The sequence below is a fragment of the Phodopus roborovskii genome, unplaced genomic scaffold (assembly GCF_943737965.1).
Source record: "Phodopus roborovskii unplaced genomic scaffold, PHOROB, whole genome shotgun sequence".
In the NCBI taxonomy this organism is placed as follows: domain Eukaryota; kingdom Metazoa; phylum Chordata; class Mammalia; order Rodentia; family Cricetidae; genus Phodopus; species Phodopus roborovskii.
Window position 1 is genome coordinate 31890862 of NW_026126469.1, and position 24188 is coordinate 31915049.

At 39.8% G+C, this 24188-nt stretch overlaps 1 protein-coding gene and 1 long non-coding RNA gene across 3 annotated transcripts; one reads left to right on the top strand and one right to left on the bottom strand.

Moving 5' to 3' along the window:
- Nucleotides 1-283: 283 nt before the first annotated feature.
- LOC127227232 (uncharacterized) lies at nucleotides 284-11605 on the bottom strand. Of its 2 annotated transcripts, none has more exons than XR_007834956.1 (3): nucleotides 11433-11605; nucleotides 2814-2900; nucleotides 284-1164 (listed from the first exon to the last, which is right to left on the bottom strand). It is a non-coding gene; the product is annotated as an uncharacterized LOC127227232 (long non-coding RNA). The 2 variants fall into 2 exon arrangements; XR_007834955.1 differs by lacking the exon at nucleotides 11433-11605 and adding an exon at nucleotides 3387-3555.
- Nucleotides 11606-21593: 9988 nt separating this feature from the next.
- On the top strand, nucleotides 21594-23050 carry LOC127226855 (resistin-like gamma). The gene is made up of 3 exons (XM_051190969.1): nucleotides 21594-21761; nucleotides 22167-22247; nucleotides 22785-23050. Exons 1-3 carry the CDS (start codon nucleotides 21638-21640, stop codon nucleotides 22913-22915), a joined length of 336 nt encoding a protein of 111 aa, XP_051046926.1. The 5' UTR covers nucleotides 21594-21637; the 3' UTR covers nucleotides 22916-23050.
- The last annotated feature ends 1138 nt before the right edge of the window (nucleotides 23051-24188 follow it).

The window sequence follows — 24188 nt, forward strand, 5'->3', positions numbered from 1 at the left end:
TGCTCTTCTGGTGACATCTGTGTCCTAAGCTCATTTTCTCATGAGGACACCTGCCTCATCAGGTCACCCACTTAGAATCTAATCTATGTACCTTCAATTACTATAGTTACCTTTCAAACTCCCTATCTCCAGTACAATCATGTTCTGAGTACCAAAGTTAGAGTTTCTCATGTTGGTAGGAAAGCAGCACAATTCAGTCTACAACACCATTATTGTAGGGAAACTGAAGGGAATCTACTTATATTTAAAACAATGCCTATCTATCGTATGGAACAGCCAGGCAAGCAATTCCAAACATGTATTTGAGAGGAAAATACTTTTTACAATGTATTATGATGAAAATTTAATGAGATATTTCAATAAAAATATAAAAAGGCTTGTTTTGAATGCAGCAGGACAGGGAGGGGGAAAAAGGCAATTTAGGTGTCAAAAGGAAACCAGCATCTCTTAGGAGGGGAACACAAAACAGAATACTATATTTGTTTATGTAAGCATCTTTTCTCTATTATCTCAATTCTGAGAAAATAAAATAATAGGATGTTTGTTCTGAATAAGTAGTGTGCTCTAAATGTCTGCTGGCCAGAGGATTTATGAGAAATACAGGTTCCAACAATGATATCGTAGTGGGAGCTTTCCTCTCCATGCAGTGTCTCTAGGATTTAGAGAAGGTTCCATGGGAGTTTAAATAATTGCCTATATATTTAGCTGTGGCAAATGTTTCTCTGGTGGCTTAAACGAAACTGATATTAAGAAGGCACCTGAATACGAGGGCCAGTTCATATTCCCTTGCTTACGAAAATATTTTGGCATCTCTTTGTCTGAAATATTGTCATCTTTGCATCCTCACTTTTAGACAAATAACTGAAAAAGAAAACAGAGTATATTTGTGTTACTTTTGCATCACTGTGTGTGACAAAGTGCATGACAGAAACAAGGCACCAGGGGATGGGGTGATTGATCTGGGTTCAGTTTCAGTAGAGTTCAGTCCATCACATGGCGTGGGATGTGGGGCAGTAGCGTGTTCACATGGTTGTGTGCTAGAACAGAGAATACCTGATTGGAACCAGTAGTGGTATAACTTTCAAAGTCCAACTCCCAGAAACTTGATTTTGGTATTCAGGTTCCATCTCCTGAAGACTCTGATCCTCACAAGAATGCTGGAAGCTGACGACCAAGCAACAAGCAATAAAAACATTAGCCTGAGGGAAACGTTCCAGACTCAAACTATAACACATGCACACACATGGGGGAGGAGTTAAAAGTTTTAGTTTGACCTCTGTAATATAAAAATACACACAAATAGAGTTTCTAGGTTGCTATCCACACATTTGCCAGAATATTTGCACCACAACTTAATATGTTTTATAATAGTGGTTCTCAATCTTCCTAATGCTGTGACCCTTTAATATAGTTCCTAACATTGCCATAACCCTCAACAATAAAAAATTATTTTTGTTGCTATTTCATAGCTATAATTTTGTTACTGTTGTGAATAGCAATATAAATATCTGGGTTTTCAGATGGTCTCAGGTGGACCCTGTGAAAGGGTCATTGGATCCCCAAGGGATTGCAACCCACAGGTAGAGAACCACTGTTATAGAAGGTCTTCACATTAGCATTTGCTTACCTAAGAAACATAAAACTCAACATAAAACAAATGTGTTATTGTTTCTTATGGCAAAGATATGGAATTTGAAATTGTACAATTACATTTAAGTATGTCACATAAAATGTTTGTGTAGCATTCCTGGAAGGTAATTCTCACACGTTTTGAACAAATATAACCTGTGGTTGCTGTTTAAGTGTGAATAGCTCTGTTCAATAGAATGGTGGGCCATTTCTATGAGATCTATCTAAATGCGCTAAGCATTTATTAAACATCTGCTTAGATTCACATTTCATCCTGGCAAGGACATGGTGGCATGCAGGCAGACATGGTTCTGACTACATCTTGATCAAAAGGCAACAGGAAATGGACTGATGTCCTGGACAGCATCCTGAGCATAGGAAGCCTCAAAGCCTGCCCTCAGCATGACACACTTCCTCCAACAAGGTCATACGTATTCCAACAAAGCCATACTTCCTAATGGTACCACTCCCTATAAGCTTATGGAGGCCAATTACATTCAAACTACCACAGGCTCTCTCCCCACCTAATGTTTTGCTGTGGTTATGTTCATTTGTTCTCATCAGCTACCAGATGTAGCCTCTTTGATGACAATTGGGCTAGGCACAGATCTATGGAGAAAGTACTTGGAGAGATTACTAGAATTGGGAGGCATTTGAGGAAAGCTTACTCTTAAAGGTCAAAAAAGCATCCAGAGCCCCATGAAATCATCACAGATTGCTTAAATTGCAAAACTTTAGTGTTTTGTATTACTCTCCCAAACTGCCAGCCAACATTTCTTTAAGAAATGTGTTTGGATTTGGCATGATGTTATACACCTTTAATCCTAGCACTTTGGAGGCAAAGGCAGGATTTTTGTGAGTTCAAGTCCAGCTGGGGCTTTAAAAAAAAAAAAAGTGTTTAAGAATTGTTGTACTTCAGTTTGTTATTATCAACACAAGGCATTTTCAGTATGATAAGAAGGAGACATCTTACAGAATGCTCCATTCTGCCTAGTGGCTTTGTTAGTTCTCAGTACACACTTGAAGCACATTGTGCTATGGTTTTTGTTTTTACATTTTATGTTTGTTCTTATTCTATCAAAAACATAAAGATATGCTCAGATAGTGTTAATAAGGAAGTGATGTTTGGAGCTGTGGCATCTGTCTTCTAGTATGAGATTTTTGTTGTTGTTGTTGTTACTTACCCAAAGACACAAACAGTTGAGGGCTAATGTCGCATTATCAAAGTAGATACAACTAGTAATCTTCGGCCACACATGAGCTGTCTTTTTCTGTTGAAGTAATGAAAAAAGGGCCCATAAGAAACATTATTAAACCCACAAGTTTCTTCAAAGATGGCTTCAAGATGTTGGAATGCATAGGAGGAAATTGAGAACTATAAAGAAGAAAAAGGCTGGAAGACCCCAGTCTTCTCTAAGTAGAGAACCAGGGCAAAGCTAGCTGCAACCTCTCAGGGTATACACACAAAGCTGTCTCAGGCCCATTTTGAACCTTTGACCCTCCCCCCCACCACACTACCTCGGATTCCAGACACTACCAGAGTGTTCAATGGGGGTAGGGGTGGGGGTGGGGCAGGAACACCTGACAGCCCATACCTCTAAAGTGGGGCATTTGCCCTCTCAACCTCAGCAGCATTTTGTCACCAGGCAGTGATTCTAGTGCATAGTTGTTTTTCATGATACCTGTGATTCTCAGATAGGTACAGAGGGACTAATCTGTATGAACAGAAAGGTGATGTAGGCTTTATGTAGACTGACCAGTGATGGCCTCAATCTGAACTCTTCCCATGTCCCATAAAATCAGTCTTCACACTGTGTAAGATATTTTTCTTATTTACTATCTTCATTAATGAATGTAATTTAACCTCCAGTATTTTCCATCTTCCTTTCTCTACCAGATCCCAAAATGTTTTTTTCTCCATCAGAAAACACCTGAAATAAGAAGAAACAAAAGAAAACTGGACACAGGACTTTTCTCAACATTTAAGAGCTCTTTTTTTTCCCATTCCCTCTACCTCTGCCTGTAACATAAATAATAAAGTCCAGAGACAGATATTGGGATTCAAGCTGAGGATCAGAAAAGCAAAGCAGCCAGCAACCAGAGAGCTCCTACCTCTACCAAGACTGGGAAGATACTGACCTCACTGTGGTTGGAGACTAATTGCCCAAGACTGACTGCCTGTTCCTGTCTTATATACCTCTCTGGTGCTGGGATTAAAGGTGTGAACTCTATTTCTCTTTTAGACTGATTCACTCTCATGTAGCCTTGGGTGGCCTTGAACTCATGTCTCTGTCTCCTGGGTCCTGTGATTAAAGGTGTATGCCACTACCACCCAAATTCTACAGCTGTGGCTAGCTTTGTATTCTGATCTCTGGGCAAGCTTTATTAGATCATAAACAATATATCATCACATCTGCCACCCATGTTATGCAGGGTATATCATCACTGGCATTCCTGTGGCTATGTGTATGAGTTATAGAGCACCCTGGTGACAGGATATGAGGTCAGATACTCCTCTTTAGGGATATGGGCTGCCAAAAGGTCATTCTTTCTCTCCCACCAGTAAACACTCTTGCAGTAGCTTGGATCTAAGGTATCTGAGAAAGGTGATACTTTCAGACCACATGCTATTGCCAGTGTAATGTGATAGGGTGAATCACTGCCCACAACTTCTTCTGATCTAAATAAAACAAGCTAGCAACTCAATCTTCCAATAAGACCATAAAGCCATGATCTCAAACAGGAAACTTTTACCACTGTTCATGCGCACCATGATGGCTCAACACATGGTCTTTTTTGCTTTTGACACTTTACTTCCAAATTATAAATACAATCCTGTTATCTCTCTGTGCTTGTGTCTTCAGGGTCACCAGACCTTGATTAGAGTATTCTCTTATTTACAAGAGATCTCCCCTGTACAAATGTCCCAGCTAGTACTGACTAGGGAAGGCTATGAGGAAACACAGAGGAACTGAAGTCTTGCCCTCAAGACTATGCTATAGCTCTTCTGCAATCAATGAATTGCACTATTATTTGCAAGAGAGGTACAGAGAAGCAAAACCCTAAGAACATTCCTTAGGCACCAATGCATGTATGCTTTACACCTGCTCCAGAGAAACCTGAATGAATGGTCTCTTTGTTCCTCACCTTGACGTTCACATACTCTTTTTAAAAAAAAATTATTCAGATATGGTATGGCCAGTGGATCAGGCAAAGATGATCACTGAGCACATGACTACATATATAGAAGGCTGCATATATAGAAGAGAAGGGAGTATACTATACCAAAGATTATGAGGCCAGTTATGTTTCTTATGAGGTCAACTGTGGTTTCTGTTTGAAGGGGTTCACAAGGCAGTGTGTGAAACTTTAGAGATGGAGGAGTTGCCCAAAGTGAAGCACTTGCTTCACAAGCATGTTCATCTGCATTTTCATCCTCTGCAGCCATGTAAATTCCCAGTTAGCATGGTGACCAGAGTTAAGGAGACAGAGAACATGTGCCCTAGGGGCTTGTTAGTTACACTAGCTGAGTTGAAAAGGTCTGGGTTCATGTGAGAGACATTGACTCAGCATACAAGATATAGAGCAATGAAGAAACATACCTGCTAGCACATACACAAACCACACATGTATATGAACAAAATAAAAATTTCAAAGTATATTAAGATTGGCTGACTTAAATTGGTTCATTGTACTCTGGGAGAGAGGAGCTCTCCTAGGTGTGTGTTACTTGGCCCTGTGGTGACTAGAACAGGTGGAGAGAACAATAGCCAAGACTAAGTGCACAACAGAAGAGGTGGGTGAGGTAATGAGTTACTGATAAAACCCATGGAAGAGAAAGGGAGTTGTTCCACATCCCTAGGAATTAGTTACAGAAGCAGGCCCAATATCAAAGCATGGCTAGTTTACATATTTTAATGGATCTTTAGATTTCCTGCTATCTTCTCTACTAAAGGAGTACTGTATCTAAACAACCTTTATGTTTCAAAAGGAACTTTCCTATGTAATCCTACAGATCTTTTCTGGGACATAATCTCTATCACAGGTGAAACATTAAAGTCCTAAAGTAGATGGAGGAAAGACCATGGAGCCTCAATCCTACACAAAGAACTACAAGCAACTAAGGAATGCAGGGAGTGGGATAAATAGTCTCCTCCAGGAAATAGCACACTAATTGGTTATTCAATACCAAATGGTCAGTTCTGAATACATACAAGTAATATTATACAGACCTAGCACATTGTACTTATAGTAGATACATGCACTCAGATGTATATACATCAATTAGTGAAAAAGAGGCCATGGATTTGAAAGACAGCATGGAGGAGTATATGGAAGAGATTGGAGGGAGGAAAGAAATGGGGGAATTATGTAATTATAACTTCAAATAGTAAAAGAAATAAAATAATGGCTTATTTTATTGGAGACTTAAGTGAAAACACATGTCTAGTGACAGCTGCTGCAAATGTTCTTTACTATAAGTGTTATCATACAGCTTAACACAAAGCTACCTTTTATTTCTGATACTGTTTATTCCAAAACACACTCCTACTGTTTCATCTTCGACCCTTGAGAGAAATGGCAGAAATACTCTACAGGGGGGAAAAATCAACCTTCCACATATACACTGCTAACTGCGTTATCTTTATGCAATAAGTACCATGCCTGGAAGAGAATAAAGGGTACATTTTTAGTAATAGATACAGGATTTTGCACTTGTTGATAATGTATTATTCATATAAGGTTATAAAGGTAGAACATTCAAGCAAGCAAGTGAGAAAAAAGTAAGTATATATTTACTTTTCTTTAGTTATTACCCAATATGTTCCACATGGGATTCACGTGTTCCCTTTTGGGTTTGAACATGGCTGCTCTGAGCCATTCCTCCAGCCCTGTTGTTCTGATTACTTTTGTTCAAATGCTCCTAAACAAACAGCAAGGTGGAATGAAGGTTTGCTTTGGCCTGAGTGGTCTGGTCTATTAATAACTGGGTAGACCTCACAAACACAAGCAGAAAGATAACCTGCTAGGGCATGGTGTTACATGGCTTCATTCATTCCCTGGGGGTTACTGTGACATATTCCCTTAAACTTAAAACAAAAGACATTTATTATATGTATTATCTCAGCTATGGAAGCTAGAAACCTTAATCCAAGGTGTATCTGTAGGCTTTCTCTGACAGTTCCTGCATCTTTCCTTGCCTTGTTCAGATTGGTACTAGCCAACAGTCTTAGGCTCTATTTAGCCTGTAGCTGCTTTATTCCAACTACTACCAGAGTACATGACATGTGTGGGTCTCTTCTTATAAGGATGCAGGGAACTAACAGCCCTATTCAGGTATGACTTCACCATAACTTAACAATGTCTCAAAATACCCTGCTTCCACGTAAGGACACTTTCACAGGTACCAAGAGTTAGAACTGAAATGTATGGTTTGGGGAGGTGGTGTTGTGGAGACGAGAACAAGTATTCTCAGGATATGCCTTCTACTTCCTCCTGTGTAACCTCAAATGCCTGGATTTAAGTAGTGACTATCTGAGGCACGGGATCAACCTCTTCCACATCTAATCTCAGAGTACCTCCCTATCGTGGGGTGGATGTGACAAGGGTTCTAGGCACTGGTACCTGTCCACTAAGTTTTAGATTCATTTAGGTAGTTCTGCATTCCTTTTTTATTTGGGGGAAGACTAATTGGGTTAAACTAAAAAAAAAAAAAAAAAAAAAAAGGAAGCCAGAAAAAGGGGTGAAGTGATGGATTATATATGTTAAAAAATAGATTGTGTTATCTCAAAGAAACAGTGCATTTAGAAGTTACGACCATGAAATTCTTGTGTGAATTTAAGTCTGCATAGTTCCTTATTTGTTTAAATGTAAAAACAAAAACCACACAAACCTTAGCCTTGTCTCTCTTCTCAGTACAGTAACAAAATCAAAGCAAAGAGAATGAAAAATCAGTAGCTGTCCTTAGATCTGTCATAGGTCTATGACCACTACATGAACAAACACCCTGAAAACTCAAGAGGCTAATGAATACACCAGCCACTTATTATTCACAGTGACTCACCCCAAAGCTTCATAAAACCATGGACAGTACCACCTCTACACATAGCATGCTGTCCCATATTCCTATATGCATATACCTCTGATTACGGTTTAGACCAGGATGGCTACTGAAAGGTTTAGGAGTAGGATGGTTGCATCCCTGGTAGGGTGGAGAACATGGTTTCATACTGGTGCTCAAAGCAGTGTGCATGTTAAAACTCAAGAATTGTTCAATACTTATTTTTTTTCTGAGTAATGTAGTTGGACCATAGTTAACCCTGGATAATTGAAGACACAATGTTAGGGAAACTGTGTAGAGAATGCAGATCAGTTCACCCGAGGCTGAAGCCAGTAATAGTGAGAGGTTGCAGACTAAGTTGAGAGTTTAAAAACTCTCTGAGGCATATTGCTTTGTTTCTACCTTCAGGACCCCCATCACATTCTTATGGTAAATACAGAAAATACAGAAGAAAAATCCTCTTGTGTGTCTCAGCCTACTTGTATTACTTGAGGAGAAAGTCTGAGAAACACTTGTGAAGTACACAGACTAATGGGGCAGGCTCACTCAGACAGTGAGATCCAATTATAGCACCTGCCATGGACTTACAGGGCGAAGGCCTACCACAGCCAGACTCCTTAAAAAAAGAATTCTAATAATTAACAATTACATAAGGCCTTTCTCCGCTTATAAACTGTCAGGTTTCTAAGAATTTTACCCTAAACTCTGCTTACAGTAAAACACTGTCCTAAACATTTATGCAACCCTAGTGGCCACTGATTATACTTGATCTGATTGCAATCCCATCATCCTATCTAAGGCACCTCCTGAGCCACCCTATATATAATCTTGCCTTAACAAATTAGAGAGAAGTGGGAAGGAGATTTCTTAGCAATTGTATTAGTCAGAATCCTCTAGAGGAACAGTGTGTGTGTGTGTGTGTGTGTGTGTGTGTGTGTGTGTGTGTAAGATCATAGTGGCTTACAGGTTGTGGTCCAATGACTATTTCCCAATGGAAAGACTAAGGATCTGGTAGTTGTTTAATCCATAAAACTGGACATCTCAGCAGTCCCAAGGTGGATGCTAGAATCCCAGACAGGTCCCAGATAGCTGCCAGTCTTCAGCCTATGTTGGAATCCTGAATTAGTAAGTTCTAATTCCAGAGGCTAAATGCCTAGACAACCGGATCCATGCACCTGCCAGCAAGAGTGAGGGCAAGTGGGAAAAAAGCCACCTTCTGGGTTTCTCGGACGGCCTAGCCTATCCTCTTTGTACATTGCAATAGAACTTCCTTGCCAGGGAGTTTGCAAAATTCTGGAGAAGTTTTTGGCTGTTATACTTAGCAAGATCAGGATGGTAATTATCTGTGAATGATTCTAGACCCTGAACACTGGGAAATATCCTGCAATGCCTAGAGGCCTCACAGCAAGAAAATTCCTCACATGAAACATCAATACGGCCAAAGTCTCTTTACTAGAATGTGCACGTCTATCCTGAGATAGATGAGTCCATTTATTAACTGAAAAGAATTTTGGTGCAGGTTTTGGAAAAGGAAAAAAAAACCTTCAAAAAGAATCACTATGTTTAACCTATTATACAGGCTTTCCTCCTGCTCCATATCTTATGAGTTCAAAGACCAAATAAAGTAGAAGAATGGCAAAGAACTTGTCACATATCTGACATTATATGTGTCCTTGTGATATTGGCAATGAGAAACATTTTCTTAGACTATTTAAACTGACCAATAAAAAATACCAATGAAAACATAATTAGAAATATTTAGAGTGGCAAATTTCCACTTCCACAGAAACTATAAAATTGATCATGAGGATTGAGTTACCAGCATACCGTGTTTTATTGGCCCATATGCCAAATGGGTTTGCTTACTTTCTGCTCTCCATATGTCAGGGGGAAGAACTTATGTCTTTTCATCTAAGTATTTTCAAAATGTTAAGTATTGTTTTAAGTAAATCTCACTTAGATGAAAAGACTTTAATTTTTCCTTCTGAAAAAAATATAAAAAGGGAATCTCCAAATATATAATCTTTATGGAAAGAGAGAATTAACCCTAGACTTATACAGAAGTCCTTGAGCTATGGGCCAAAGGTAGAAGGAGCCAAATAGAAACCTCCAGAAGGCTCTGAACAGGCTGAAAAAGCAACAGGAAACATTTCCAAAGCCCCACACTGATAACATTTACCTCAACACCGAAAACCACTTCCACGAGTCATACTGTAACTTGAAAGACTCTAAAACTCCCTTCCTATCTTCATATGCCCTGGTCTGTTCTTTTAACCCTCAAATGCTACCATTAGGTTAATTTGGGAAGTAGACATGATCAGAACTCTCTGAACCTAATTAGATACATGTGCTAATATTTAGAGTCCTGCTGTGGGACAGCTGACCTGAACAAGGAGGAGCTAATGGAACACCAGACTGATAGCTGGGAAATCAGCATTGGACTGACTCAGGCCCCCAGAATATGGGTCCCAGTTAGAAGGCCTGGGCAGTCTAAGGGACCTCTGACAGTAGATCCAGGATGTATCCCTGGTGCACAAAAGGAGTTTGGGAGCACATTCCCCATGGAGGGATACTCCCTTAACCTAGAGGCAGGAGGGAGGGCCGAGACCCTACTCCAAATGACTTGACAGATTTAGATGGTCCCTCCTGGAAGGCACCATCCTCCCTGTGGAGTGGGGGGGGCAGTGGGATGGGAGGGTGGTTGGGGGGCATGGGAGGGAGGGAGAGAGGGATGGAGACATGGAGGGAGAGAGGGAAGGAAGAAGGCAAGAAAGGAGGGAGGGAAAGAGAGAGGGAGGGAGGAAGAAGGAACTGGTATCGATATGTAAAATAAGAAAAATTAAAAAAAAAAAAAAAAAGAGTCCTGCTCTGAACCCTTTTAAACAGGATGATTTGTATAACTGGAGGAAAGATAGAAAATAAAGTTTCAAAAAATTTTCAAGGGAGCCAGGTGTTGGTGGTGCATGCCTTTAATCCCAGCACTCAGGAGACAGAGGCAGGAGGATCTCTATGAGTCCCTGGTCTACAGAGGGTGTTCCAGGACAGGCTCCAAAGCAATACAGAGAAACTTTATCTCAAAACACAAAACAAAACAAAAACATAAATTCAAGGGGCCTAGAGAGCTGGTAGTTAAGAATATTTGCTGCTCTTACAAAGGATCCAGGTAGGTCCCCGGCACTGACATGGCATCCTTCAACAGTCTGTCGTTCCTGTTCCAGGAAATCCAGCTCCCTCTTCCAGCTCCATGAACATCAGGCAAAAATACGAGCTTATTCACAAGCAGGGAAAACATTCACACACATAAAAGTAAACATACCTTTCAAAATAAGAATCTAAAAATTGGTTTTCAAATGACTTTTAGTGTTAGTTGTTCCCTCATTCCCTCCTTTACCCTACCCTACCATTTCCCTCCAAATTTAATTCTCCAACTCCAGTTTTTCCTTTACCTCTCCATAACACTATATTTCTCCTTCCTTGGGAGATCTTCATGTCCTCTCTGGTCCCTAACTAGGTATATAACCTCGTCGTTATTCATATTACAGCACACATATCAAAACCTAAGAAGCTAACATCCACAGAAAAGATGAAATGTGATATTTGTCTTCTTGGGTCTAGGTTACCTCTCTCAAGATGATTGTTTGTAGTTCCATCCACATACCTGGAATTTTCATAATTTCATTTTTTTTAAGCACCAGGCAATACTCTGTTGCATAAATGTACCATATTTTCATTATCCACTCACCAGTTGATGAACATCTAAGCTTTTCCAAATTTCTTGCTATTATGAATAGAGCAGCAGTAGACATGGATGAACAATATCTCCGTAGTAAGATGCAGAGTGGATATTTGATCAACAGTGATATCGTTGGATCTCGCAGTAGATTTCTTCTCAACTTCCTGAGGAACTACCACACTGGTGTTCATAGTGGCTGGACAAGTTGTCACTCCTACCAGCAATGAATAAGTGTTTCCCTTCTCCACATCCTTGCCAGCATCTTTTCACTCATTTTGTTGAGCATGGCCACTCTGACTAGGGTAAAATGAAATTTCAAAGTAGTTTTAATTTGCTTTCCCTGGTGGCTAAATGCCATGAACATTTCTTTAAGTGTTGCCTAGTGATTTGTTTTTCATCTTTTCAGAATTTTCTGTTTAGATCCATACCCTGTTTTTAAGTTGGATTATTTGTTTTCCAAAAGTTTAGGATTTTTTTTACTTCTTTATATATTCTAGACGCTACCTCTCTATTACAAATATAAAATTTAGTAAGGATCTCTTCCAAGCCTGTACCCTGATGCTTTGTCTGATGATGTTCTCTGTTACCATAGAGAAGCTTCTCGGTGTCACAAGGTCCCATTTATTAATTGTTGTTCTTAATGCCTGCTCTATCAGTGTCCTGTTCAAATTCTTTCCCCATGTCAGCTAGTTCAAGCTTATTCCTCACTTTTTCTTCTAGCACGTTCAAGTATTTGGCCTTACGCTCAGGTCCTTGATCCATCTGAAGTTAAGTTGTGAGCCAGGCAATAGCCAACACACTTTTCAGTGTTCTGTTGGTCTTCTCTGAAGTTCAGTCTCAATGAGGTAGATGAAAGGGGATGGGGGAAAAGTTATTTTCTACTACTCAGAACTTACTGGAAAAGAATATCACAACTGAAGAGAAAGCTCCAGAAAAACCAAGCATGTGAGGTGTGTTTTAAGGCATGGAAAAAAAAAAAAAAAAAAAAAAAAAAAAAAACTGACAAGAGAATTTAAGGAGGCTGAAGGGGACTAAGAAAGTACTTAAATGAAAATGGTAAGTTTCTTCCCACTACAGGCTGGGAGTTGGTTCTCAACAAAAAGAACTGAATGTGAAGTTGAGGCCCTTCCTAATAAGGACAAACCCTGGGGACAGAAAAGTGCACGCTTCTACTGTGCTGCCTGCCGGCAGGGTTTCAAAACAAACAGGTTTCACAAGGACAGGGCTCAGCGAACATTTAATGGCATGCTGAATTCATGGTAAGCATAAATCTAGGAGAGGTTTAAGGTAAATAAGATAAGTATAGGCGGGTATTCACTTCACACTTCCAGAGAAAAACCATCTGACTCCAAGTCAAGACTTAGAATGGAATGAACCCAAGAACCCATGCCAGGAAAAACCAGAAGCAGACTGAGGTCAGTCAGCAACTTCACCATTGTTTCCTCATTACTTGTATGTATTCACCGTCCTTCCATTGTGGCAATGAGAAACCTGATGAAGAACTATACTTTGTTTTTTCTGCTTAGCATGCCCAGATACTAGAAGGTTTTCAATATTCCAGTGCATAGTCCATACAGGTAAGGGCACTGCAAATTCAGCTCAATGAGGTATAAAACAACAGAAATAGAAACAACAACATGAAGTTGGGAGGGCCCACCCATTTGGGGAGGCATCTGGGAGAGTCTGAGGGGAAAATGAGCATAAATATTTTTGAGTTTCATACCGTACACAAGTATGAAAGCCTCAAGAATTAAAAAGAAATATTAAACAGAAGATTCCCAAAGATAAAGGAAAGAAGCCTAGCTGCCTGAGAGACACAGAATAGGACACAACCGAATGAGGAAAGACTGGTTCTAAGGAAAGAGGCCACAGGCCATGAGACACAACACTCATTAAAAGCAGAAATAGTGCAGCATCAGATAACCTCAAACAGCAATCAGCTTGTGGTTATTTCCAGTACTCAAGAAAAAGACTGACTTTTTAATTTCCAAAGCAAGCAATATGCAAGCACAGAGGAAAGAGCTAAATTAATTAATAGCCCTTCCTATTTATAATAGATAAATGTGAGACATTATTGCATTGATGACAATATTTTTTGGAAAAAAGAATATGTTTGACTATGAAATTATTATTTGCTTCAGAGTTGGGGTGTGATTTATTAACTGTCTGAGATTTAGAAACATTCTTTTTAAAAAAGAATATTTTGAGACTATCTTTCAAACAAACTTCCCACTTTGATAAGGTAAAACCATGTTTCTTCACACTTAAAATGAGCCAATTTAACCTCAAAAGTGTTGTTTGATCATTCTCAAGATGAGGAAGTAGGGATTCTGAAAAGGCAAGTAGGTAAACAGCCTCTTTCTTCACAGCTAGGACAAGAGGAAATGATGCTATCTTTTGAGGTGCGCTCACCCATGTAGAAACTGAAGGATGAGACAGGGAATCTGAGATTGCTTCTTGAGGCCAGAAAAATAACTTGTCCAAAAAATTGACTAAAAAGATTCAAAAATGTCAGGGAATAGAAAGTTAAGAAAATACTTTATTTTTTCATAGAAAGGGAAATTTTGTGAATTTGTTTCTCTGACAGTGAGAAGATTCATAAAGGGGGAAAAGGTGCAGAAATGCCAGACATAGAAACCTGAGAGAGAGAATGTGAGAAAGAATGAGCAGCACAGGAGCTATAGCAAGTTATGGGAGAGCTTACATTAACTGCAGGGCAGTCTCCAGAATGGCCTATAGCTTGAATAGCTAAAATGTATGTATTTAAAGTCATGGTGGCCTTGAGAATGTAAGAACTCTAACTAAAAGCTCCAGAGTCTGTCCTTAAGTCTATCACTTTATCAGCCTGATTGTGACAGGAGCACTGAACAGACAAATTCCAGGGATATGGGGCCACTGTGTGGGCTAGCTGTGACACAAGGACAGTTCAAAGGTTCCTCTGCATGGTGACTCACAGTCACTCATCTTTTTCTTACTTCTTCCTGCACTGCAAACCAGACCTGAATAACTATGGGGTACCTCATTGCCTTCTCCCTGCTTCTTTTCAACAGTGGCTCCTCCTGAAATTCTTGCATTTGCCAGCTGCAGCTTGGAGGACCCACAGCTACTAACCATCTTAAAATGTGTAAGGATGTTTGCTCATTAAGCACGTGCTAACTCCATTACTGAGCCCCTGAGCAGTCTCCACATTTGTGTTCCTATCTCAAGTGCCTTTGCTTCTCTTTAACTACCTTGCTCCACATGTCCAGTATCTTTCATCAACATTATTGACTGGCCCTTCAATCTCCCCAAATGTTTTCTTGTTCCTGTCTACATAGTGGCTGGATAATGTGTTCTGAATATGTATCTTTAATCAAACAATACTCCCTAAGTCTAGAAATGAGTGGATATGGTGGATTAGATAGGACCATTAGGCGATGTTATCCCATCTCCATGGACCTTGGTACCTTCATTTCTAGACATTCTCCTTTCTTTATTCCTGGCTGGAATCTCAGGCAAGTCCTAGAGTGTTCTGCACACTCTAGATGTTTGTTGTTTGTTTGTTTCTTATGATTCTTTAACTTGCCATGTGAAAACTTTGACCTTTACAATATTGCACTGACCAATTGTGCTGTATCTGGGCTATTTTCCTACCAACCCAGCATGGCTACTCCCATCTGGAATTTCTCACTAGAAGGGTTACATCCCGCTCTGGATCTTCACCCCAGGCTGCTCTACTAATCTTCAAGTCTCACCATGGTGTCTTCCACAGGAATGACTCTTTTCTGCTTTTCACTCTGACTTTTACTAATGTTAAATCTGTAATTATTTCTGTAAATTCTTGTCATGCTGAATGTTTTCTTCTTTCACTGTATTATAATCTTCCTGGGAGCAAAGGCTTGGGTTTCATAACCTCATATGAGGTTCCCTCATAGTAACCAAATATTTGCTTTGATTAGTGAATATAAACAAAGTATTAATAGATATAAAAATAAAATACCTACCATGTAAGTTTAAGGGTTGTTTTAAAAGGAGTCAGTTTGAGTTGTGATATTGAGCCAAGGGGTGGGTGTCCAAATGCTACTTCTCTCCAGAGAGCAGAGATTTGGAGCCAGGGTCTGGCAAAACAGAGATTGATGCTAAATCAGAAATATTTGAGACATGCCTGTTTTTTAGTCAGTTCTTGATTTTGATATTGAACCTTCTCTTTAGAAGAAAACAGAGAAAGGGGTGATGTTTTTGCACTTTTCCTCGGAAAATGGAAAATAAAGACTGGGTAATAGCTAGGTCAATAAAGAACTTGCTGTACAAGCATGGGTTTGATAACCAAAACCCATCTACAGAGTCAGGTATGGTGGTGTGTAATCGCAGTCCCAGTATGGGGGAGGCAGAGATAGCCACATTCCTGGGGCTTGCTGGCAAGCCATCCTAATCAAATTAGCAAGCTTTAGGCCAAATGAGAAAGCTCAAAACACAAAGTAGACAGATCCTGAAGGCAACACCTAAAATGACTCGGGGCCCCATACATACTCACCTATGTACACTGCATACACCTGTTTGCTACTACCCCTAAGATACCCCAAAAGAGAGATTAAGTTCTAGAATGCAAATCTTGAATGAGTATTTTCCACTAGGTTAAGTGAAGTTCTTAGTAGGAAATTCCAGAGAGAACTACTTCCTTCACCTGGGATGAGAACACAAGGATGCTTCAGGAGGAACTGTGACTCTTCTGTTGATACTTGATGTTGAGATGACAGGTTAACTTTCTTAAATACCGTGCATGCTGGCTCTGAAGCCACAGTATGCAAATATTGTTAGACTTTCTTACTCAGTTCCCAGCATTGCTTTTAGGCTTACTTTGTCCCAGTGTCTGCATAGCTCTTGACATTTTAGGTCTTGACACCTGGTCCAAGGGGCACATTTGGAACTTGAACTGAACTAAAATAAGCAAATAAAAGTTCCCAAAGCTAGCGTTTTAGGCAGCCTTCTGATTTTCTCTCTCTGGTACAACAGATTGCCCTGTCCTCCAGTCCCAGCAGCAGACTTGCAGGCCACACTTCACAAAGAGGTCAGGTGACAACCTCACAAAAGACCTGGATTCTTGCCAGATGTATAAATTACACCCTATCATTTTACTGTGGACAGAGCAAAGAGGATGAGAGCCCAGAGAATGAACAAACACTGGATCTGTCAGAAAGAGACAACTAGGAGCCTTGTGCCATACTTCATGTCAACAGGAAATGCTGAGGTCGTAACCCAGATATCACAGTTGGCATCAGTCAGCTTCAATAAGAATCAGTGGTTTAAATTGTTCCTTAATTCTACACTTGAACTTCTAGACTCCAGAAAGGAAGTGCAGCAGAGAGCAGCAGAAGTCCTCAGAGCAGAACTAGGTGCTAATCTATGGCACAACACCCAGGTTTGTGCAAGTGACAATAGATAATGACTATTGTGATTGGTAAGGCAGCTCTGAGGTCTCATGTCAAGCTCAAGGTTCCTTCTCAGGACTTAGCATGGAAAAGACAGAATAGTAACAATGGAAATTGCAGAGGACTGTGACAATGATCAAAATATACATGACAAGGATGATTGGAGAAGATGATCTACAAAAAAATGAATACTGAACTAGAAGTTGAAATTCTTTCACAAATCTTGCATGCTTATGTTTAGTTTCATAATAAATAACAATTGCCTAGCAGAAGAGAGGCAAGTCAACATTCGTCACTATACCTCTGCTTTTGAAATAACTTTGTTGAGGAAAATAAAACCCTTGAAGCTGAGTGTGAATAGCCTCTTTGATCTCAAGCAGTCTTGCATCCAGAAAAGAAAAATTATTTTATTTTACTTTATATTGTAGTTTAAAATTACAGCATAATTTATATGATCTTATTCTTTTATGGTCAATCTCCCAGTTAAATAGAGTAACTAGAGAATGTATATAACCCTGGAAAATATCATGTCTTTTTCCAGTTTTTGTATTTCATTTAGCTTCAAAGAATTTAGACAGATTCATTCAAAGGGTAATACAGTGGAACAGAGAGATGTTGGTTCTAGTACCAGCTCCCAAGCCACAAGATGCTTATCTGTGACTTTAGGTAAACACAATGTTTACCTCAATTTTGGGTTAGTGATCTGTTGAGTAATGGCATCAAATTAGATAAGGTAAAAGGACTTTTCAAGCTCCAATGACCTGATGTTGATGCCAGACTGACATCTGAAACACAGAGATGCCCTTAGGATTCTGTAAGGAGAAGTTAAGACCTATTCTGGTGGATTATCACAATGCCATTGAACTGTGGAGGGTGAAGACTAGACTCACAAGGCATGGAGGAGAATAAGGACTCTATTGGGAATTGGACTAGAACCCATTTATGTTATATTCTGACAAGGACTAGATGCATTCTACTGTATCCAAAAATTTTGAGTGAGCCTTAATTCAAGAGTTATATATTAATTTTTTTTTAACATTGAGTCAAGAAAATGCCCCCACAGACTTGCTCATAAGCCATTGTTGTACAGGAACTTTCTCAGGTTTTCTCTTCCAAGATGACTCTAGCTTGTGTCAAGTTAACAAAATCTAGACAGCATATAAAGAGCAACTAAAAATCCACTAATATTCCAGGAGTTCATTTACCATTACAGACACAGTTATTGTAGGATTCAAAAAGTAACGTTGTCATGTACCACATGAGTCTCACAGGATCATAATACTCCCAAGGATTTAACATCTCTCTGGTCCTTGTAGCTTATTTCATCTGAAATCCCATTGTCATTCTTTTAGGTGCACCTACTTTCATGTATTTTGTATGTATTTTTAAATACACAGAACACACAGAATTTTAGCAGTGTGCTGTCAAGGAAATGAAACCTCTTCATAGAGGATGGTCAGGATAACAAAGCAAGACCATCATTGAATGATAAACAGTGGAATTCTGAAGGCAATCTTGGAGTGCTCTGAAAGTCCACTGTTGACCATTCCACGTAAATGCAAATTGAACTAGAAATGCAACCGCTAGAGGAATTAAAAACAACAAACACACCAAACATTAGCAAGGCCTAATTGATCATGGGAAAGCCCTATCATTTGTATCATCTGTTTGGCTTTTTCATCATGAATGACCTCCATTGGATAGGACCCCCATACAGTTCCCCAACCCCTATGGGTTTTCCCATGCTAGCTCAAGCTATTCCTGCCTGGTTATACCCTACCCAGATTCTGGTAGACTCTGCTTGAGCTGCAGCTCTGGCCATTCATATTCTCCCCTCTTCTCTCTCCTTCCTCTCTTCTCATTTCTGTCTCCCCCTTTCTTCCTTCTATCTCTGTCATGTGTTGTTTCAGTGTGAGCCCAAGGTTAGAAAAAATTCCACCATCGGTATACATTTCTCCAGAAAGGAAATGCTCACAGTTTTGTCTGGATAGGGCATTGATCACTATTAGTGAAACTTTGAGCTTTTTACTGCTGCCCACTGACCCTGGTGCTTTTGAGACTTGGCCTGAATGGGCTTGGCTCCAGATTTACCAAAGCCCAAGAAATCTGTTCCTTAATAACAGACTGGTGAGTTCATAGTTTGCTAGGAGGACTCCAGTCCATGAATGGCCCTCACTTGCAGGCAACTTTGATCACCCTGTCAAAGTGGCTTGGGTGTTTTCCCCCATAATATTAGTTTCTGTGAAGACTGTTTATTCCTTCATAAGTTCTGCCCCTTCTTTTAACCCTTTGTGAAACAATGGTTAGGCTTGAAAAGCCTTCTCAGAACTCACAAAAAGTGTTCTGTTTTGTTGTTGTTGTTTTTTTTTTTTTTTCATCAGCTTTTTCTAGGAGCTCTAAGAAGAGCTCAAATCTTGCCACATTTGTTTTTTTTTTTTTTTTTTTTTTTTTTTTGTAACTGAACAGAATACAGAATTCATCAATTGATTTTCCTCTCTTCATCTCCAATCTCCTACTGTGTGTTTTAGTACCTTAAAGATTTAATCTATTTTCTGTTCTCCATCATTTAGATCCTCAAAAGCCTCTCCTATTTGAAGAAAAAAAAAGTTATGTTTTAACATGGAACCCACCAGTCACTAATATCCAATAAAATATGCAAGTTTCTGATTAATTCACTTAAAACAAGTTCCATGTCATTTTCTCTTTTATCCAATCAGAGGCTACTGATCAGCAAGCTAACAGAACATTCATTTTCATTTATCATTGGTGGTGTATAAAGGCAAGTCCTTACTGACCTGCCATCTTGCCATGATATGACTTTTTACTACAAAGAGATGTGCTTATGCTACCTCAGACCCAGCTTATGGATATTCTCTTCCCTTACTTTTTACTCTCAGGGAGCAAAAAAAAATTGTTCTAAATCTTTAACCTTTCTTGGTCAACTATGTTCTCATATGGTAGTCACCATTCATCAAGCAGGCATGCCACTCCATATTATATAGAGGAAGATAGACCCATCTGGATTTCCTCTGCAGACTACTCACTCAGACTCTTCCTCTGGACAGAAGACACAGCCTTGGCTGTATGTCTTAACACCCAAAGGAAAGTCCATGAAACCCATGATATAGCAAAAATGTATATAACCCCATATCTTATGAGGAAAGGGAGTTATATCAAGATTTCTGCCATGGATGTCTACTTTTAGAGATCAGCTTCCAGTGCATGTCTCAGAAGAATCTCAACTTATCTTTGGTTCATGACCATATTCCCTGATCATGTATCAAGTGAATTTTATGTAATTTTTTTCTCAGAAGAAAAGACACACATGACTACTCATCTTGAGAGAGAACAGATAATGGAACAACAAAGCAAATCTACCTAGGTCTAGTTCAGTGAATCAGTAAGTTACTGAAGTTCTTTACAGGTGTCTTGGTGGAGGTTACTTACAGGAGAAGGGATGAATCAAAAGCAACTGACCTACTGAAAGGCCCATCCAACCATTGGTGATTTTAAAGAGCAAAGAGCACACAGGTGAGTACTGGAGAAGCCAAGAAAGTTAAACACACACCTCACCTCTTCAGTGTAATGAGGTGCAGAGCTGATTTTCCTGGAATGTTATTTCACAACCTGGTGATCCTCTGCTGCCTGATGAGACAGGCTCTGCCTTATCTCCCAGAATTTATATTTTTACTTATCCAAGACCTTTTCCCCCTAAAACTTGAGCATTACTGTTCGACCATCAAATACACTTTTATGAGGGAGGTCACTTGTACTTTACAACAGCCTAAGTGAGTTCAATGTTATCCTAGGACCAGGTCAATCCTGACACTCACAGACATGTTTACCTTAGTCAAACTCCCTAGGCCTAAACCTTGGGCTTTATCTCTGAGTCAATAGTGCCCATTCTTGGAAAAGAAGCCAGATGTACTTTGTAAGGAGTATCAGTGTAAATATGTCTTAAATTGTAGTGCACTTGGGATGGAGTTAATTGTTACCTGAATACTTTTTTTTTTTAATTGAGTTGTGCTTAAATATGGCTAAAGTAAAATGATCTGGACCAGACTTAGAAGTCCTGGTCCAGCACCAGTTATAATAAAATTGGGCTGAGCTGAGTTTCCTTCTTGTCTCTGTGGATCGGTTGTTTTCTGCCTACTGTAAAGCCTTCAGGGGAATCACCACGCTGGTGCCCAAGGTGAAGCCTGGAGCTCTTTGTACAATTTGCAGGCAGCTAAACAGGTAGGAGGCTCTCCTCTAGGCAGCTTAGCTGGTCAGTCTCCTTCCCAGCAATTGGTTAGCCACTCCTATAACATGAAGTAGGGACATTTTGGAAATACATTGAGAACACTCAAGTTTCAGGTTTTCCAAACGTGGAGTGTGTTTACCACTTGAAGCTCAAGAATCTCTCCACATGTCTTTGAGGGAATGTTTCAGGGGAAACTGCTACAAAGTTCTTTGGAAGTCTGGGAAGTATTTACATGGCAGAGTTGGAGGGTTGTGTGTTTTCTACATTATGAGTAGCCAGGTTGATAGCCAAGCCCCCCCCCCCCGGGTTTAAAAGCATCCTTGCTTGGCCAGAACTTGGAAACCTTTCTGATTTTTGTGAGTGAATCTGCTGTACTGCAGGAACCCTCTTTGCTTCAGCAAACAGCTAGAACAGTTGCAGCATGGTTGCTTTGTTCTTCCCTCCCTACTCTCTACAAAGTATAACAGTCTCTTCCTATCCCTCATAGCTAGTGACTCCAGAGCTCAGTGATAATCATCTTCTTTGGCTTTTTCTTCCAGCTCCAAGACACTGACTTTGAAAAGATGAAGACTACAACCTGCTCCTTTCTCATCATCATCTCTCTTCTTCAACTGATGGCCCCAGTGAATACGGAGGAGACCTTAGACTCTGTCATGAAGAAGCTCAAGGAAGCTCTTAGTCGTCTAGGTAATTGATGGTGTATGGAAAGCTGAGATTAACCAGTGTTCATGCCTCTTATTCCTAAATTATAATTACATCTCTATCCCATTCAACTTGCTGTTGCTGAACTCATGGCTAAGTGCTCCATTTTATTTGATAATCAGGCCTAGGAGGGTGGCACCTGTAATTTATGAATACATCTTGAAAAGGTGTAACATAAAGCTTTAAGTTAGCTCATTTTAATTTTCACTGCCACTGTATGTAGTAAACACAACTAGTATTTTGACTTCACATATGAAGACATTAAGTCTTAAAACTTAAGTCATTAGACTACTCATGGAAACAGGGACATCTCCAAGATAGAAGATGACTAAAAAACAAAGCCGTGAGAGCAAGAGACTATGGAAATACCCCTTATTCTCTTACCTGCAGAGCATCCTCCCCACATTGAGACTAAGAGTCTCTCCTGCACTAGTATCAAAGCCTCAGGCACACTGGCATCCTGTCCACCTGGTGAGTAACTCATAAGGAGAATTTGTGAGTAAGAAGCCCTGTGATTCTGCACCCCTTCCCAGTGCTTCTAATGCCTGTATCTTCCAATGCACCCCACCTTTACTGCCATGGAGCAGAGCCACAGACCCAGGTACTTAGATATCCCTTCCTGATTTTCAGTTGTCTTAAGGATGCTACTGAAGGACTCTGGGTTTCTTCTTGTTGTCACTTCTCCTTCATGCCCACATATGACAGTCTACCTGAACTTCAATTGTGTGGTCATGGATATGGCCCTCTTTTGTTTTCATTCCTACTCCCCTGTATTTGTAGAAGAGGAGCCAGCACTAAAGTAAATTTCGCATCGATTGAAAGACAGTAAAATTCAAAGTTTTTTCATTTAAATGATTTTTTTTCTTGAAGATAACTCTCAAAATTTATTTAGTTATATGCCCCCACAAATCTATATACATGCATGAGCTTCCCAGAGAGAAGAGTTAGGGACTTTCCATCTCTTATGGTCCTAGGTGCCTGATGTCTTTACTTCACATAACCATGCAGGAATGACTGCTACTGGTTGTTCTTGTGGCTTTGCCTGTGGATCTTGGAATGTGCAGAATGAAAATATTTGCCACTGCCTGTGTCCAATCATAGACTGGACTGCTGCCCGCTGCTGCCAACTGAGGAAGTGAAGACGCTGAGAACCCAGTTTTGAAATGATTATTTTAACGAAACTGTGGTCCCACCCAGGAAACCTAACTCATGGTCCTTGTGATGAATTCATATTACACAGTAATTCTGCTTTTTAAGAAATAAAGACCAATTTGCACTCATCTATGTTTATGCCTTTGGTGTTATTAACCCTGGCTTGTGGTGTCTGTTGCAAGAGAACATTTTTAGTATTTCAATGGTTACATCTCACTTTAGTTGAGATGGGTGATCAAGAAAGATTTGAAGTGAGGGGGAACAATGGATCTCCCCATCCAATTATCCTATCCCCCATTTAATAAAAAGTAAAGTATATTGGAAGGTAATAAATACAAAGAAATGGAATAGCATGCTTTTATAGAAACAGACACCTGCAGCATGAGATTTGGAAGACAGGGGAAATTTAAAATAACTGTGTTCTAACTTTTCAGCATGTACATGTACTCCTTCCAGTTTGAGTTCCTATGATGGCTGTAAGGTGACTTCTTTCCCATTCACCTGTTTCACACATGTCAAAAAACACCATATTCCTCACATGTCACTGAGAATGACAATACCCCATCTTACTGGGGCATTAGAAATGTACAGAATTCCAAAGCAAAAAAGAATTTACAATATTGATGACAATGTTGAGAGAATAAACACGTGACTGGGGTATTAAGTGTCCTGTAAGGTTGAGGGCTTCCAATTTTGAGACTTCACGGGAGTATATAATTCATGTGTCAACTTTAGACTGCCAAAACAATTTTAAGTAATAAATAATGGTGTTATGATTGGTTACTTAACAAAGGGTTAAAATAAATAGACTTCAACTACAATAAAAATCTTCTTTTTCCATCATCTTAATTATGATGGTAGGGTTCTCAAAGCAAAACACCTGGAAGAACTCACTTGCCGTATCTAAAATTAATATAAAATAGCCAGATATGGCACTCTATATCAGTAATTCAAGTGTTAATGAGGCACAAATGGGCATATTCCTTGAACTTACTGCCTAGTCAGAATAACTGAATTGCCAAGTGTCAGGTAAAGTGAGAAAACAAGGTGGACAGTGAGAATTCTGCCTTCCAGTCTGCCAACATATGCACGGGTACAAACACACACACACACACACACACACACACGAGAGAGAGAGAGAGAGAGAGAGAGAGAGAGAGAGGTGGGGGGAAAGAGAGGGAGGAAGACATGGAGGAAGAGAAGGAGATGGGGGATTAAGGTCCAGAATACAAATGTGATGGGAGCATTTCCCTTCGGGTA